At 35.6% G+C, this 16,204-nt stretch overlaps 1 protein-coding gene across 4 annotated transcripts in view; it reads right to left on the bottom strand.

Moving 5' to 3' along the window:
* The window catches only part of TBCK (TBC1 domain containing kinase), a 223,839-nt gene that overhangs the window by 207,346 nt on the left and 289 nt on the right, over positions 1-16,204 (bottom strand). For 3 of the 4 annotated variants that reach the window (XR_015250307.1, XM_086704453.1, XM_086704452.1), the window contains exon 2: positions 9,609-9,829. Coding sequence is in view for 3 of the 4 variants with exons in the window: in XM_086704453.1 (XP_086560579.1) it covers positions 9,609-9,801 (193 nt within the window). In the remaining variant the exon portion in view is untranslated. Of the gene's footprint in view, positions 1-8,832; positions 8,960-9,608; positions 9,830-16,204 lie in introns of those variants that run through there. The other variant, XM_086704454.1, reaches the window with a different exon arrangement.

The following is a 16,204-nucleotide window of genomic DNA, read 5'->3' as shown; positions in this document are numbered from 1 at the left end:
GTCAATACTTTGCACAAGTTCTTTTAAATCCTTTCTTTACATTATGATTCCTTTTTGAGATCAGATTAAAACTATGGACTCATTAACCAGAAAATGCTTGTACATACGCGTACACACACACAAATTGAGTGTTAAATTTAATTTAGTTAGATGTTCACTCACAGAAAAATTGGGACAAGAATTTACAGAGGTTTCTCCTTAGAGATTAACACAAAAAAAGAACAATAAAGCAAATTTAGCTAGGTATATCGAGAACACTGGCCATTACAACATAACATAGGATATCTCATATCCCCGTACCAAAGAAGATTCTATACTAGTGTCTTCATATATCACCTGAACATACAATATATTGCATGAATATTATAAAGTTCGCAATTGATTATTTTTCCAGATTTAAGTAAAAATTTAGAAATTATTTTGTTTGAAGCGGTTAAATTTTCATCTTTGCCTTGACCGACAAGAAGTCTACCAAAAAATTTATAGTTAATGTGAAGAAACTATGTATTAATATTACTAATTTAATATCTTACTCTTTGTTTCCTTTCTCCCCATCTTGATTATATATTTTCTTTCATGAGCAAACTGTACATATGATATGTATGTTTATATATATGTATATATCATATATATGTACGCATACAGTATATATGTATGTATATGTATATACATACATACAATATATACTATGTATATACATATATACATGTATATACATATAATATATAACATATAACATAAAATATAGTATATAAAACATATAATATAATACATATATACACATGTAATATAATATATATATAATACTATATGTATACATACATAATGCTGTATGTCAATTTTCTGGGAAAAAGATTATAATAAATTAAGAAATGTAAATTCCTTTAAAAATAAGAATGATTAATGAAGAACACTGATATTGGGGTGCTAGGATGGCTCAGTTGGTTAAGTGTCTGACTTGGGCTCAGGTCATGATCTCATGGTTTGTGAATTCAAACCCTGCATCGGGCTCTGGACTAACAGTGCGGAGCCTGCTTAGGATTATCTGTCTCTCCCCCTCTCTCTCTACCTCTCTTCCACTTGCATTCTCTCTAAATAAATAAATAAACTTAAAAAAATGATATTAAGATTTGCTTTCTTAGGAATATGACAACAATAAAAGGCCAGAGCATCTCTTGAAAATCTGTTAATCCTTTTAGGCCAGTGGTACCATTAGAACAAATGAAAGTAAATAAAAGTTCAAACACAAAAGCTACTCCTCTGCGTTCCAAAGTCCCCTATCCCACCTAAACTCTACATATAGGAGTTTGATAAATATCTACATTCTTCAATGTAGAATTCAACATTCTTTCCTTTGTACTCCATGGGATGGCACATTGTACATCATCTGTTATAACAACTATTACTCTATTATAATCAAGTTTGTATTTTTCTCCTCTACTACTTCTAGACCTTGAGAACTGGGATCCTATGTTAGTGCTCTTCATATATCTGGCACCTAGCATAAGGAGGGCCATAGTATTAGAAGAGACCACTAAAAATATTATAACACCAATAGACTGATGTTATGTATGCCAAAGCACAAGGTAAGAAATGTCAGAGTAGAAAGAAAGACTGGTTCCAAAATATATCTTCAATTCATCAGCATCTTAATAACTCTGCTTCAATTCTAGCTATCGGCTCTTCCCTCCAAATTTGCTTCCTGTGGAGAGAAATCCTTATAGCATTAATACAAACCCACCTACATTCTCTCTTGAAAGGTTAGGCCAAAGCTGGTAAATATTTACTAATATTTGCTGAATAGATCAATCAAAGGCAAGGCCAGCTTGCATAATAAAGAAAGTCCCAACAGAACAATGTTTAACATGTCTGTGCACATGTGTGTATGTGTATATATTCAAGTATATACTTGAATATAAAAAAATCACAAATTTTCATCATCGGCAAGACAATTAACTCTCTATTACCACTTTCCTTCCCATATCTCTTTTTTTTTTTCAAAATTTTTTAATGTTTATTTTATTTTTGAGAGAGAAAGAGAGACAGAGCATGAGCAGGGGAAGGGCAGAGAGAGAGGGAGACACAGAATCTGAAGCAGGCTCCAGGCTCTGAACTATCAACACAGAGCTGGATGTGGGGCTCAAACTCACAAACCATGAGATCATGACCTGAACCGAAGTCAGACGCTTAACAGACTGAGCCACCCAGGTGCCCCCGCATGTCTCTTATCAGGCCACTAGACATATCTAAATATTCAAGACACTAGGTATGTAATAGAGCTCCAAAGTATTTAAGGTATTGAATAGCTTTGATTGTAGAAGTGCCAATATTTGCATTAATGTACACTTATTTCAACTTTAAAAATCTTTTGAAATATGATAAAATGTATTAGTATTCTACCTCTCTTTACTTACTAATTGTATGACCTTAGATTAGTTACTTAATGGCTCTGTATCTCAATATCCTTATCTGTACAATGAGAATAGTTAATAGTTCCTATCTCATGGTAATATTATGAGGATTAAATCAAAATATGTAAAGCACTTAGAATACTGCCTAATACACAATGCTCAAAAAATATTAACTATTAATATTACTTATTATAAAAACATTTTCTAATCAAAGTCTATAAAATGTAAATGTTTTCAAAGTAAATACTTTTTAAAAGCCATACCCAGACTACTTGGAAATATTATTTAGCCTATTTGTCACAAAACAAGGAAAATGTTGTTTGCATTTTTTGAGGGTCATTAATATTAGGTTGAAACACATGAAAATGCCATTTTTATAGAAAAATAATTTAAATATCAGCAAATGTATAGGGTTAACTTTTACAAAGTGTTTTGTTAGAAAAATTAAATACATTTCACTGAAATGCACTTAAAATAATTATAAGAAATAAAACATCTGCATGCAATTAAGTTTCCAAAAATAGTTTTTAAATAGCTAAAATATTACCATCATAAATATCTAGAATTGAATAGATTAATATTTGTGTCCTCCCTCCCCTAGGATTAAGACCTAATAATCCCCAGTGCAATGGTGTTTGGGGGTGGGACCTTTGTAGGATAATTAGGTACTGAGAGCTCTGTCCTCATGAATGGGATTAGTGCTTTTATAAAAGAGACCTTAGAGAACTTCCTGGATTTTTCCACTATGTAAAAAATGCTGTCATGAGGAAGTGGGCCTCACTAAACATGGAATCTGCTGGTTCCTTGATCTTGGACGTCCCAGCCTCTAGAACTAGGAGAAATAAATATTTGTTATTCATTCAGTTTTTGATGTTTTGTTATAGCAGTCCAAATGGACTAAGATATGGGATGCAAAATAATCTGACTCTGAATCTGATACCAGAATCTGACTGAAAAGGCAATAAACATCTTCCTAGTGAAACACTAACTTTTTAACCAATAGGGTTCAACTTTTCTACTTTGGTTTTCTAAATGGAATTGTATATGAAAAGACTAAACTCCAGCAGCAAGGGAAAAAAAAAATCCTTAACCTACAAGGGAAGACAGATCAGGTTTGCAGCAGAACTATCCACAGAAACTTGGCAGACCAGAAATGAGTGGCAGGATACATTCAATGTGCTGAATCAGAAAAAATATGCAGCCAAGAATTCTTTATCCAGCAAGGCTGTCATTCAAAATAGGAGAGATAAACAGTTTCCCAGACAAAAATTAAATAAGTTTGTGACCACTAAACCAGCCCTGCAAGAAATTTTAAAGGGGACTCTATGAGGGGGAAAAAGATGAAAAAAAAAAAAAATTAAAAAAAATAAATACCCAAAGCAACAAAGATTAGAAAGGACAAGAGAAGGCCATCAGAAACTCCAACTCTACAAGCAACATAATGGCAATAAATTCTTACCTTTTAGTACTCACTCTAAATGTCAATGGACTCAATGCTCCAGTCAAAAGACATAGGGTAACAGAATGGATGAGAAAACAAGATTCATCTATATGCTATTTACAAGAGACCCACTTTAGACCTAAAGACACCTTCAGTCTGAAAGGGGATGTAGAACCATCTATCATGCGAATGGTCAACAAAAGAAAGCCAGAGTAGCCATGCTTATATAAGACAATCTAGTCTTTAAGATATTAAAGACTGTATCAAGAGATGCAGGAGGGCATTATATCATAATCAAGGGGTCTACAGACTAAGAGGACCTAACAATTATAAACATTTATGTGCCAAATGTGGCAGCACCCTATATATCAATTAATCACAAACATAAAGAAACTAATTGATAGTAACAACATAATAGTAGGAGACTTCAACACCCCACTCACAACAATGGACAAATCACCTAATCAAACAATCAACAAGGAAACAACGGCTTTAAATGACACACTGGACCAGATGGACTTAACAGATATATTCAGAACATTTCATCATAAATCAGCAGAATATACTTTCTTCTCCAGCGCACATGGAATGTTCTCCAGAATAGACCATATACTGGGACACAAATCAGCCCTAAGTACGTACAAAATGATTGAGATCATACCATACATATTTTCAGACAACAACGCTATGAAACTCGAAATCAACCACAAGAAAAAATTTGGAAAGTTAACAAATACTTGGACACTGAAGAACATCCTACTAAAGAATGAATAGGGTAACCAAGCAGTTAAAGACGAAATTAAAAAGTATATGGAAGTCAATGAAAATGATAACACCACAACCCAAAACCTCTGGGATGCAGCAAAGGTGGTCCTAAGAGGAAAGTATATAGCAATCCAGGCCTTCCTAAAGAAGGAAGAAAGATCTCAGATACACAACCTAACCTTACACCTTAAAGAGTTGGAAAAAGAACAGCAATTAAAACCCAAAACTAGCAGAAGACAGGAAATAATGAAGATTAGAGCAGAAATTAATGCTATCGAAACCAAAAAAACAGTAGAACAGATCAATGAAACCAGAATCTGGTTCTTTGAAAGAATTAACAAAATTGATAAACCACTAGCCAGTTTAATCAAAAAGAAAAAGGAAAGCACCCAAATAAATAAAATCAAGAATGAAAGAGGAGAGATCATAACCAACACAGCAGAAATAAAAACAATAATAAGAGAATATTGGGGCGCATGGGTGGCTCAGTCAGTTGAGCGTTCGACTTCGGCTCAGGTCATGATCTCACAGCTTATGAGTTCGAGCCCTGCATCAGGCTCTGTGCTGACAGCTTGGAGCCTGCAGCCTGCTTCAGATTCTGTGCCTCCCTCTCTCTCTGCCCCAAGCCACTCGCATTCTGTCTCTGTCTCTCTCAAAAATAAATAAACATAAAAAAAACTTTAAATAAAGAGAGTATTATGAACAATTACACACCAATAAAATGGGAAATCTGGAAGAAATGGACAAATTCCTACAAACATATACACTACCAAAACTGAAACAGGAAAAATAGAAAATTTGAACAGACACATAACCAGTAAAGAAATTGAATTAGTAATCAAAATCTCCCAGAAAACAAGAGTCCAAGGTCACATGGCTTTCCAGGGGAATTCTACATTTAAGGAAGAGTTAACATCTATTCTCTTGAAGCTATTCCAAAAAATAGAAACAGAAGGAAAACTTCCACACTCATTCTATGAAGTCAGCATTACCTTGGTTCCAAAACCAGACAGAGACCCCACTAAAAAGGAGAACTATAGACCAATTTCCCTGATGAACATGGATGTAAAAATCCTCAACAAGATACTATCCAACCAGATCCAACAATACATTAAAAAAATTATTCACCACGACCAAGTGGGATTTATACTGGGGAGGCAGGGCTGGTTCAATATCTGCACAACAATTAACGTCATTCATCACATCAATAAAAGAAAGAACAAGAACCATCTGATCCTCTCAATAGATGCAGAGAAAGCATTTGACAAAATACAGCATCCTTTCTTGATAAAAACTCTCAAGAAAGTAGGGATAGAAGGAGCATACCTCGAGATCATAAAAGCCATATATGAACGATCCAATGCTAATATCATCCTCAATGGGGAAAAACTGAGAGCTTTCCCCCTAAGGTCAGGAACAAGACAGGGATGTCTACTCTCACCACTGTTATTCAACATAGTATTGGAAGTCTTAGCCTCAGCAATCAGACAACACAAATAAATGGCATTCAAATCATCCAGAAGGAGGTCAAACTTTCACTCTTTGTAGATGACATGATACTCTATATGGAAAACCCTAAAGATTCCACCAAAAAACTGCTAGAACTGATTCATGAATTCAGCAAAGTTGCAGGATATAAAATCAATGCACAGAAATCGGTTGCATTCCTATACACCAACAATGAAGCAACAGAAAGAGAAACCAAGGAATCGATCCCATTTATAGTTGCACCAAAAACCACAAAGTACCTAGGAACAAATCTAACCAAAGAGGTGAAAAATCTATACACTGAAAACTATACAAAGCTTATGAAAGAAATTGAAGAAGACACAAAAATGGAAAAAGATTCCATACTCCTGGATAGGAAGAACAAATATTGTTAAAATGCCGATACTACCCAAAACAATCTACATAGTCAATGCAATCCCTATCAAAATAACGCCAGCATTCTTCACAGAGCTAGAACAAATGATCCCAAAATTTTTATGGAACCAGAAAAGACCCTGAATAGCCAAAGCAATCTTGAAAAAGAAAACCAAAGCTGGAGGCATCACAATCCCAGACTTCAAGCTATCCTACAAAGCTGTAATCATCAAGACAGTATGGTACTGGCACAAGAACAGACCAATGGAACAGAATAGAGAAGCTAGAAATGGACCCACAAATGTATGGCCAACTAATCTTTGACAAAGCAGGAAAGAATATCCAATGGAATAAAGACAGTCTCTTCAGCAAGTGGTGCTGGGAAAACTGGACAGCGACATGCAGAAGAATGAACCTGGACCACTTTCTTACACCATACACAAAAATAAACTCAAAATGGATGAAAGAACTAAGTGTAAGCCAGGAAGCCATCAAAATCCTCGAGGAGAAAGCAGGCAAAAACTTCTTTGATCTTGGCTGCAGCAACTTCTTACTCAACACATCTCCTGAGGCAAGGGAAATAAAAGCAAAAATGGGACCTCATCAAAAAACAAAACAAAACAAAAAACAAAAAACGTTCTGCGCAGCAAAGGAAACAATCAGCAAAACTAAAAGGCAACCGACAGAATGGGAGAAGATATTTGCAAATGATATATGAGATAAAGGGTTAGTATCCAAAATCTATAAAGAACTTATCAAACTCAACACCCAAAAAACAAATAATCCAGTGAAGAAATGGGCAAAAGACATGAACAGACACTTCTCCAAGGAAGACATCCAGATAGCCAAACAACACATGAAAAAATGCTCAACATCACTCATCATCAGGGAAATACAAATCAAAACCACAATGAGATACCACCTTACCCCTGTCAGAATGGCTAACATTAACAACTCAGGCAACAACAGATTTTGGCAAGGATGCCGAGAAAGAGGATCTCTTTTTCATTGTTGGTGGGAACACAACCACTCTGGAAAACAGTATGGAGTTTCCTCAAAAAACTAAAAATAAAACTACCCTACAACCCAGCAATTGCACTACTAGGCATTTATCCACAGGATACAGGTGTGCTGTTTTGAAGGGATACATGTACCCCCCATGTTTATAGCAGCACTGTCAACAATAGCCAAATTATGGAAAGAGCCCAAATGTCCATCGATGGATGAATGGATAAAGAACATGTGGTATATATATGTATACACACACACACATACACACACACACACACACACACACACAATGGAGGATTACTTGCCAATCAAAAAGAATGAAATCTTGCCATTTGCAACTACATGGATGGAACTGGAGAGTATTATGCTAAGTGAAATTAGTCAGTCAGAGAAAGAAAAATATCCTATGACTTCACTCATATGAGGATTTTAAGAGACAAAACAGATGAACATAAGGGAAGGGAAACAAAAATAATATAAAACAGGGAGGGGGACAAAGCATAAGAGACTCATAAATAAGGAGAACAAACTGAGGGTTGCTGGAGGGGGTGTGGGGCGGGGATGGGCTAAATGGGTAAAAGACATTAAGGAATCTACTCCTGAAATCATTGTTGCACTATATGCTAACTAACTTGGATGTAGGGGCGCCTGGGTGGCGCAGTCGGTTAGGCATCCGACTTCAGCCAGGTCACGATCTCGCGGTCCGTGAGTTCAAGCCCCACGTCAGGCTCTGGGCTGATGGCTCAGAGCCTGGAGCCTGTTTCCAATTCTGTGTCTCCCTCTCTCTCTGCCCCTCCCCCGTTCATGCTCTGTCTCTCTCTGTCCCAAAAATAAATAAACGTTGAAAAAAAAAAATTTAACTTGGATGTAAATTAAAAAAATAGAATTGAAAAAAAAAAAAAAGAAAGGGAACAATGATGAGGGGTCAGGTGGCAATAATAATAGGGGGTGTCTGCCCGGTGAACCTATGGGCCTCATCAGGGATCTGTCCACTGGCGGAATGACAGTCTTCCCGGCCTTAAGGAAGAAGAGAGGCTTCAGCATGGACAGGGAAGCATTTGGACATCATGGACTATACAATAATTTCTTTGAATCTTGACTATGTTGGGGGATGAGGACACGTTCTCTGAGGCTGGCCCTCCTCCAAACTACCAGCTCCTGTTTCTGTTCCCCCACCACAACATGGCTCAGAAGAGACTCAGAAATATTTGCTGTGCTACGAGGAACCTCTGTTTCTGGAATGAGGCTCTTTTTATTTAGTTGCCCAATGCTGAGAACATTTTTCCTTTGATAAAAGCAGCAACGAGGAAAAGTCAGCTTATTCATTAATCGCTCTCTTACCTATTAAGTGTCTCAGCTTATGCAATACCTTCTTATGCCCTACACAGCAACCACATAAGAAGGCAATAAACACTTCTGAACTCATAAAAAAAAAAGAGAAAGAAAGAAAAGAATAAATTCCAAAAGAAAAAAATAGTGACTGTTTTCATTTGAAGACAGCCCAAATAACTACTTTCAATCATAAAATACATTTAAATAGACACTTCTCAAATTTCTGGTATGAGAGCTTTCATTTCCTTTTTACAGAATTGAAGAAATATACTTAAGATAGGTGGTTTCTCTGAAAGAGAAAATTAAAAATCCTGATTCTCAGATCTGAGAAATACGAATCTCTCAAATGTAGTCATTCATTAATTTACTCACTCAGCACTTACTGAATGCCTTCTATGTACCAGGTGCAGTACTGTCTCTCTGAGGTTAGGGGCAAAAGTCATTTAGTCCTTATCTTCAAGAACTGAGAATCCTCAAAAAAGACAATTTAAATAGAAAATGATAATAAAATCTGATAAAAGATATAAAAGAAATTAGGAAAGGGATTAAGCTCAGATTGCAGAGAATAATATAACCCAGGAAAGAAAATAGCAGAGTATAAAAACAGGGACATGTGAAGGGCCAGGGCAATCAGGAAAACTCAAAAGACTCAGTTTGGCTGGACTGAAGGTGAGGGCATGCACATACCCACATATACTGACTATTGTATGCGCTCACTATATACTTGTAACCTAATCAAGGTAACAGAGTACAGAATACAAAAACAGAAGAAAAGAACAACTTACCATGCTTTCCCCTAGAAATATCCACATACTGGCAAAGTCTGGGATGAGTGATGGTCTTAAGGATTTGAAATCGCCCCAAAATTTTGATGGAATTTGGTGTAAGAGGAAGCCCATTACTTCCACAAACATCATGTGGCAGAGCTGAGGCAAAGAAGGTAAAGGCACCCATTTCAGCATCCTTCAGGGGAAACATTTCAGAAGCCTAGATCTTCTAAGATAATCTGGAAAAGGAGAGAATTTTATGACAGATCAACCAAAAATTAAGCCAGTGTTTTCTCACCTTAAATATGATTAATAATATATAACTTGGAGGAAAATGCCAATCAGAACACTTCACAGTAAAAAGAATCAAAGTAAAAAAAATTCCAAGATAATATCTACGAGGAAAAACCACCCAATCATAAATTTAGATTGTAGCTCTAAATCATAATCAAAGATTTTCAATGGCATAAAAAGGCAAAAAATAGAACATTCCCTCCTCATGATGTCTGCCAGTGTTAAGAGGAAGTCTGTTATTGCATATTCACATTAATAAGGATCTTCTGTTTACCTAAAGCTTGAACAACCCATAGACCATCAAGAATTTTTCCTTCTTGCAAAGTAAGTAAAGTCAGAAAAGATGAAATAGGTATTCCAACCATTACCTTTAAATTATCAAGGCCTCTATTAATAGTAAAAATTAAACTAGATAACAGAAGCCTCTATGTTACTTAACTAATAAGTTTTGGTTTTGTGCTTGGTAATTTCCATGTGATCTGTTTTAATTTATTCCCTCAACAATCTTCACAGATGTTATTGCCTCCAGTTTAAAGATAGATGTTTCGTGTATATATCTAGGGCAATCCTATTGGCATGGTCTCCAAAACAAATAGTGCCCCAGAGTTATGTAACAAAGCAACCTGGAAATTAAGAAACCTGCTCAAAATCAATCTGAATCACATTAGGGCAATCACAATGAAAAAGGTCACTGAACAAAAAGATCTTTCACCCAGGTGTCTCACTACAAAGACATTCCATTGGTCCAGCACTGCATTCTTCCTTTCTCAGCTTTCACAATCAAAATGCTGGAATTCTAAATCAAAGTAATAGACCACTTTTTATGTCTGTGCAGAAACCTCATTAAAAACATTAAAAGGAAATACTTTTAAATGTATAAATTCATAATAAGGAAGAAAACAGAAAAGGGCCATGACCTAATGAAAGGTTCCAAAAACCCCCAGTAAAGCATTTGGCATATGAAGTATTGTTTTAAGAAGAAAAAGAAAGAAACTATAAAGTATATTGCAGTCAAGACCTCTGTTGGGCCTCTTCAGATTCAGAAACTTGAGATCACAAAAGCAGAAACAATGGGGAACAGAAGTCAGAAGAGGATTTGAAATGAGAATGATAACTTAAAGGGCTGAAGAATAAAAGAATTAACTTTGTCACTGGCCCCCCATTACTAGTTAGTTATTTATTCTCAAAGGAAAAGAGGTAAGTTTCTTTCCTAGAAATAAACCAACTTTGTGAGAATTATAATAAATAGCTAGTATGGGCATGGTGACAAAGGCAAACTGCTCTTAATTCTGGAATTTGTAGGGCCCCAGTTAAGATATAACTATCTACCCAGCCATCCTAAAACACAGAATAGCAGTCAACAAGCCTGTCCATATACACAAAGCTCTCAGACAGACTTCCTTAATTCTAAAATAATGAACTGTCCAGGAATCATCAGATAGTTGAAGAAAGACCACATCATAATGGGCAAAAAATAAAATAAACAAACAAAAAAACCTGCCATGGAGGTGACTAAAATAAGTTATGGAAAAGAAAACAATGAAAACCAAAACAAGTTGAAATATATTTAGAAAGATTTGACATGATATTACATAAAAAGAGGTGTAGCAAAACATATTTCACAAAAGAGTAAAAAGGAGTTGCTGGTACATATATGAGAAAATGAACATCTTTATTAATATTCAAGAAACTGCTCATTAAAACTATAGGAGAATTTATACCCGCCAGAGAGTAATAGTTAAATCTGATTAATTAAATTTGATAATACAAAATGTTACAATATGAAGAGAATATAAACTAAAACAATCACTCTGGAAAACAGTTTGACACTATTTTGCTATTCAATTCCGGCAGAAAGTCCTACACACATAAATAAGGGATACATGCAAGAAAAATCAGCATGGTGTTGTTCCTATTAATCCCCAAACTGGAAACTTAAATATCCAAAGACAGGTGAATGATTAAGTAAACTGTACGTTCATCTGATGGAAGAGTATACATGACAGAAAATAAGCAAATTGTAGCAACATATATCAGCATAGATAAATCTAAATATAATGTTGGGTGGGGAAAAAAAAGCACATAAAATGTATGCCAATATACATAATATTCAACAAGAAAAGCTGAATAATAAATAATTCAGGAGTATGTACATTTGAGGTAATATATTAAAAAGTAAGGTAGGGGCAACTGGGTGGCTCAGTCGGTTGAGCGTCCGACTTCAGCTCAGGTCACGATCTCACGGTCCGTGAGTTTGAGCCCCGCATCAGACTCTGTGCTGCCAGTTCAGAGCATGGAGCCTGCTTGATTCTGTGTCTCCCTCTCTCTCTGCCCCTCCCCTACTCACGCTCTGTCTCTCTCTACAAAAAATGAATAAACCTTAAAAAAAAAATTTTAAAAAGGTGATAATAATAATAATGAGGAAGAAGGGGAGGAGGATGGAAGGAAGGAGAAGAAAAACATGAGGATACAGTTACCACTGTATGAAAAGCAGAGTGAGATTAGGGAAGAACCCATAAGAAGCTTCAACAATCTTGAGTAATATCTTAGTTTTTAATTGGTGGATTTAATGGGTGTTCATATTATTATTATGCTCCAAATTTCCATATTCTATATCTACATATGTTTGTGTTAGAGACCACATACTTTATATTTTTTAAATTTTAAGTTGAAAAAAATTTAAAAATACAATGAATTGATTTCCAACAAAGGCCAAGAAAATCAATAGGGAAAGGGCAGTCTTTCAGCAAATGGTGCTGGAACAACAATATATCCATATGGAAAAGAAAAAAAATAATCCCTCAATTCCTACTGTTACATCCACAAATATCTGAGATGGATTATAGACCTAAATGCAACCTTAGGATAGCAAAGATTTCTTAGGCAGGATAACAAAAAGCACTAACCATAGAAGAAAAAATTGATAAAATGAACTTTTTTGGAGTTTTGGATGTTCCGCATCTTGATTGGGGTGGTGTTTGTCACATGGATGTTTACATGTATCAAAACTCATCAAACTACTCACTTAAAATCAGTGCATTTTAAGATATGTAAATTGTATCTTATAAAAAATAAAATTAAGAGAATATGAGGAAGGAATAATTAAAAATGAGTGGTTGGAAATTAAATTATTACCAAGTTAGACTGAAGTGTTGGAAAAGAAAGTTGAGACAACTCCTCAGAGTATGGAACAAAAAGCAAATAGATGAAAACATAAGAGAAAAGATAATAGATACAGTAAATCAAACCAAGTATACAAAACCCACCTTACAACAGTTTCAAAAAGAGAAAGAGGAAAATAAAGGAGAATAAATTATAGAAGACAGAATAGGAGAAAAATTCCCCACAGTTGAAGGGAAATTGTACCTTCAAATTAGAAAGGCTTATAATATCGAGGAGGGTAAATGAAAAATACCCACACTATGACATTTTTCCTAGCTCCTTTCAATGAGTTCACTTCAAGAATAAACTCACAAGACATGTCATCATACATTTTCAAAGCATCAAGGAAAACTAAAATTTTTTAGTCATTCCAGAGAGAAAACAAATAGTTCAGGCCTCAATAAATTAAGAGTGGCATTCTCATTGTCTCATGAGCAATAGGGAAAGTTAGAGGACAGTGAAGCTTTGAAAGACTTAAAAGAGACAAAATTTTGCTTCTATACCCTGCCAAACTATCCATCATTATAGCAAAAATAAATAATAATAATTTACAGCCATATGAACATTAAAAAATAAAATTAACATCCACATACCTTTTATGAATAAATATTCTTAGGATGTGTTCTACCAAAACAGAGGAGAAAAACAAATAACAGAACATGTGTGGTTAAGAAACAATGTAACTTACCAGAGTGTAATCTGTTCACATTAAACAGAAAGTAATTGGGCTTTAAGGGAACATCTTCAAGCAAAGATATGGAATGGAAGCTTCTCATACAAAGAATGAGAGGACGTGGTAAAGAAAGCATAAGATGGAAGGATTTGGTGAAAAAAAAAAAAAACAATGTAACTAACTTTCCCTCAAAAGAAAACAGAAAGTCCTTTGTAAAAGTGAGGAGGGTTAAAAACTATATAAGATGTACATGGCCCAAAACATAAATCACACTTAACTATGGCATAATTTTTTGGTCATTATAGGGGAAGAAAGAAGAAATCAATCTGATGTTAATATTACAAGTCTTCTCCTTAGTGTGGCACATGGGTCATGAAATTAAGAAACTGGGAAGGAAATGTATCATAGCATACTTTTTGACTCTGTACTTAGGAATATTTACAAAGCCATAATATTGTAACATTTTGTTATTTTTTTTTTTAATTTTTTTTCAACATTTATTTATTTTTGGGACAGAGAGAGACAGAGCATGAACGGGCGAGGGGCAGAGAGAGAGGGAGACACAGAATCGGAAACAGGCTCCAGGCTCCCAGCCATCGGCCCAGAGCCTGACGCGGGGCTCGAACTCACGGACCGCGAGATCGTGACCTGGCTGAAGTCGGACGCTTAACCGACTGCGCCACCCAGGCGCCCCATATTTTGTTATTTTTTAGCACACATAAAAAAGCAAAAAAAAATTGTAGTTAAGAAATGTAATATAAATATTAACCTTAACAATGTATAAATAAAAGTCCAGATAGGGGATGGTGGAAGTGATCTAGTTTTTGCAGTGGTAATGAAGGTAGAGGCATTACTTTCCTCATTTTACCAAACAAGGAGCCAAAATATATTTTTGAAAATTGTGAAAAAATAATTTACGTATATTATTTAGAATTATAACATTAACCAATATGAAAACTAAAAAATGTAATGACTATTCAAAACTTTGGATAAGGGAGGTTATGGATAGTTTGTCTTAAAAAGTAAAAAAAAAAAAAAAAAAAAGAAAGAAATCAAGAAAGAAAAAGAAAAAAGAGTGAGCATTTTCTTTTACTATTCAACATATAGATCTAAGGTTTAACAAGGTTAAAAGGGGTTATTTCTGAGGAATAGGACTAAGGGTAGGAAGGAAAACACTAAACTACTGCATTTTATTATGCAATCCTTCTATATCATACTATTTGATTTTCTTTTTTTTTTTTTTTAATTTTTTTTTCAACTTTTTTTTTATTTATTTTTGGGACAGAGAGAGACAGAGCATGAATGGGGGAGGGGCAGAGAGAGAGGGAGACACAGAATCGGAAACAGGCTCCAGGCTCTGAGCCATCAGCCCAGAGCCCGACGCGGGGCTCGAACTCACGGACCGCGAGATCATGACCTGGCTGAAGTCGGCCGCCCAACCGACTGCGCCACCCAGGCGCCCCGCTATTTGATTTTCAATTAGACTATCAGACAACTGAAAAGCAAAGAACCAAACAAAGAAACGCAAATGATTCAAAAAGATAAGACACGAGTTAGTGTAAAATATTTCATCAATGTTCTCCTTCAACTACCAAGCACTCATATAGATGAGTGCACATAAAAAGTTTCACATATAAAAAATACACATAGATTTGTTCACACTTGGTGAATGAAAGAAAGCTAGTGAAAAAAAAAAAAAAACAGTTGAAGTTGAGAGAGAGATTAGTTGAGGAAATACAACGTAGGAATGGGGTTTGAAAATTCATTCATTCAACCAATATCTTGAACCTATTTTAACTCAGGTGTTTTTCCAGCTTCAGGGCCAACGACAGTGAACGAGACACAATCCCTACCCAGAAAGAACTTGGGAGTCAAAATCAGATTGGAGGTCGGGGGGCGAAGGTCAAAAAAATAGTACAAAAGATACCGATTTCATCATGAATAAAATAATTCACACATTTCTTCAACGGGCGAATAACACTAGCTCATTTATTTTATATACTTTCCCTCAAAAAGTTGTCTTTCTGTCCCAAACAAAAACAGGAACCAAGGGGCCTTGAAAAGAAACCACTGGCAATTCTAAAGGAACTTCCAGTTGTTCACATTCCCCCATTCCACAAGGGAACGTTATGTCTCGACAAATGACTAAACCTTTGAAAAACAAAAACAAAACCAAGACTTTGCATCTATGGTGAGTAATGGAGAACTGAATCTACATTCTCCAACGCCTCTTTAAATCTTCCTTCGAAGCAGTGATGCAGTGGTTACTCTTAAACATCTGCCTACAGTTCTCAAAGGACTCGGGTAAACGTGTGTAGGAAGGAAGGCGGACATTAGCTCCATTTGGGCACAGGACTCAGTAGCAAGCAGCTCCAAAGGTTGGCTCCTCTACTGCGGACAAACTGGGCCACTCGCTGCACCTGACATTCCTCTACCTCCCACCGGCCCCACCCACTACGACACACAAAACTGACGAACCCAAATA

This window comes from Puma concolor, chromosome B1 (assembly GCF_028749965.1).
Source record: "Puma concolor isolate L17-30 chromosome B1, mPumCon1.1.hap2, whole genome shotgun sequence".
Classification (NCBI taxonomy): domain Eukaryota; kingdom Metazoa; phylum Chordata; class Mammalia; order Carnivora; family Felidae; genus Puma; species Puma concolor.
This window is presented reverse-complemented; position numbering and strand designations above follow the sequence as displayed.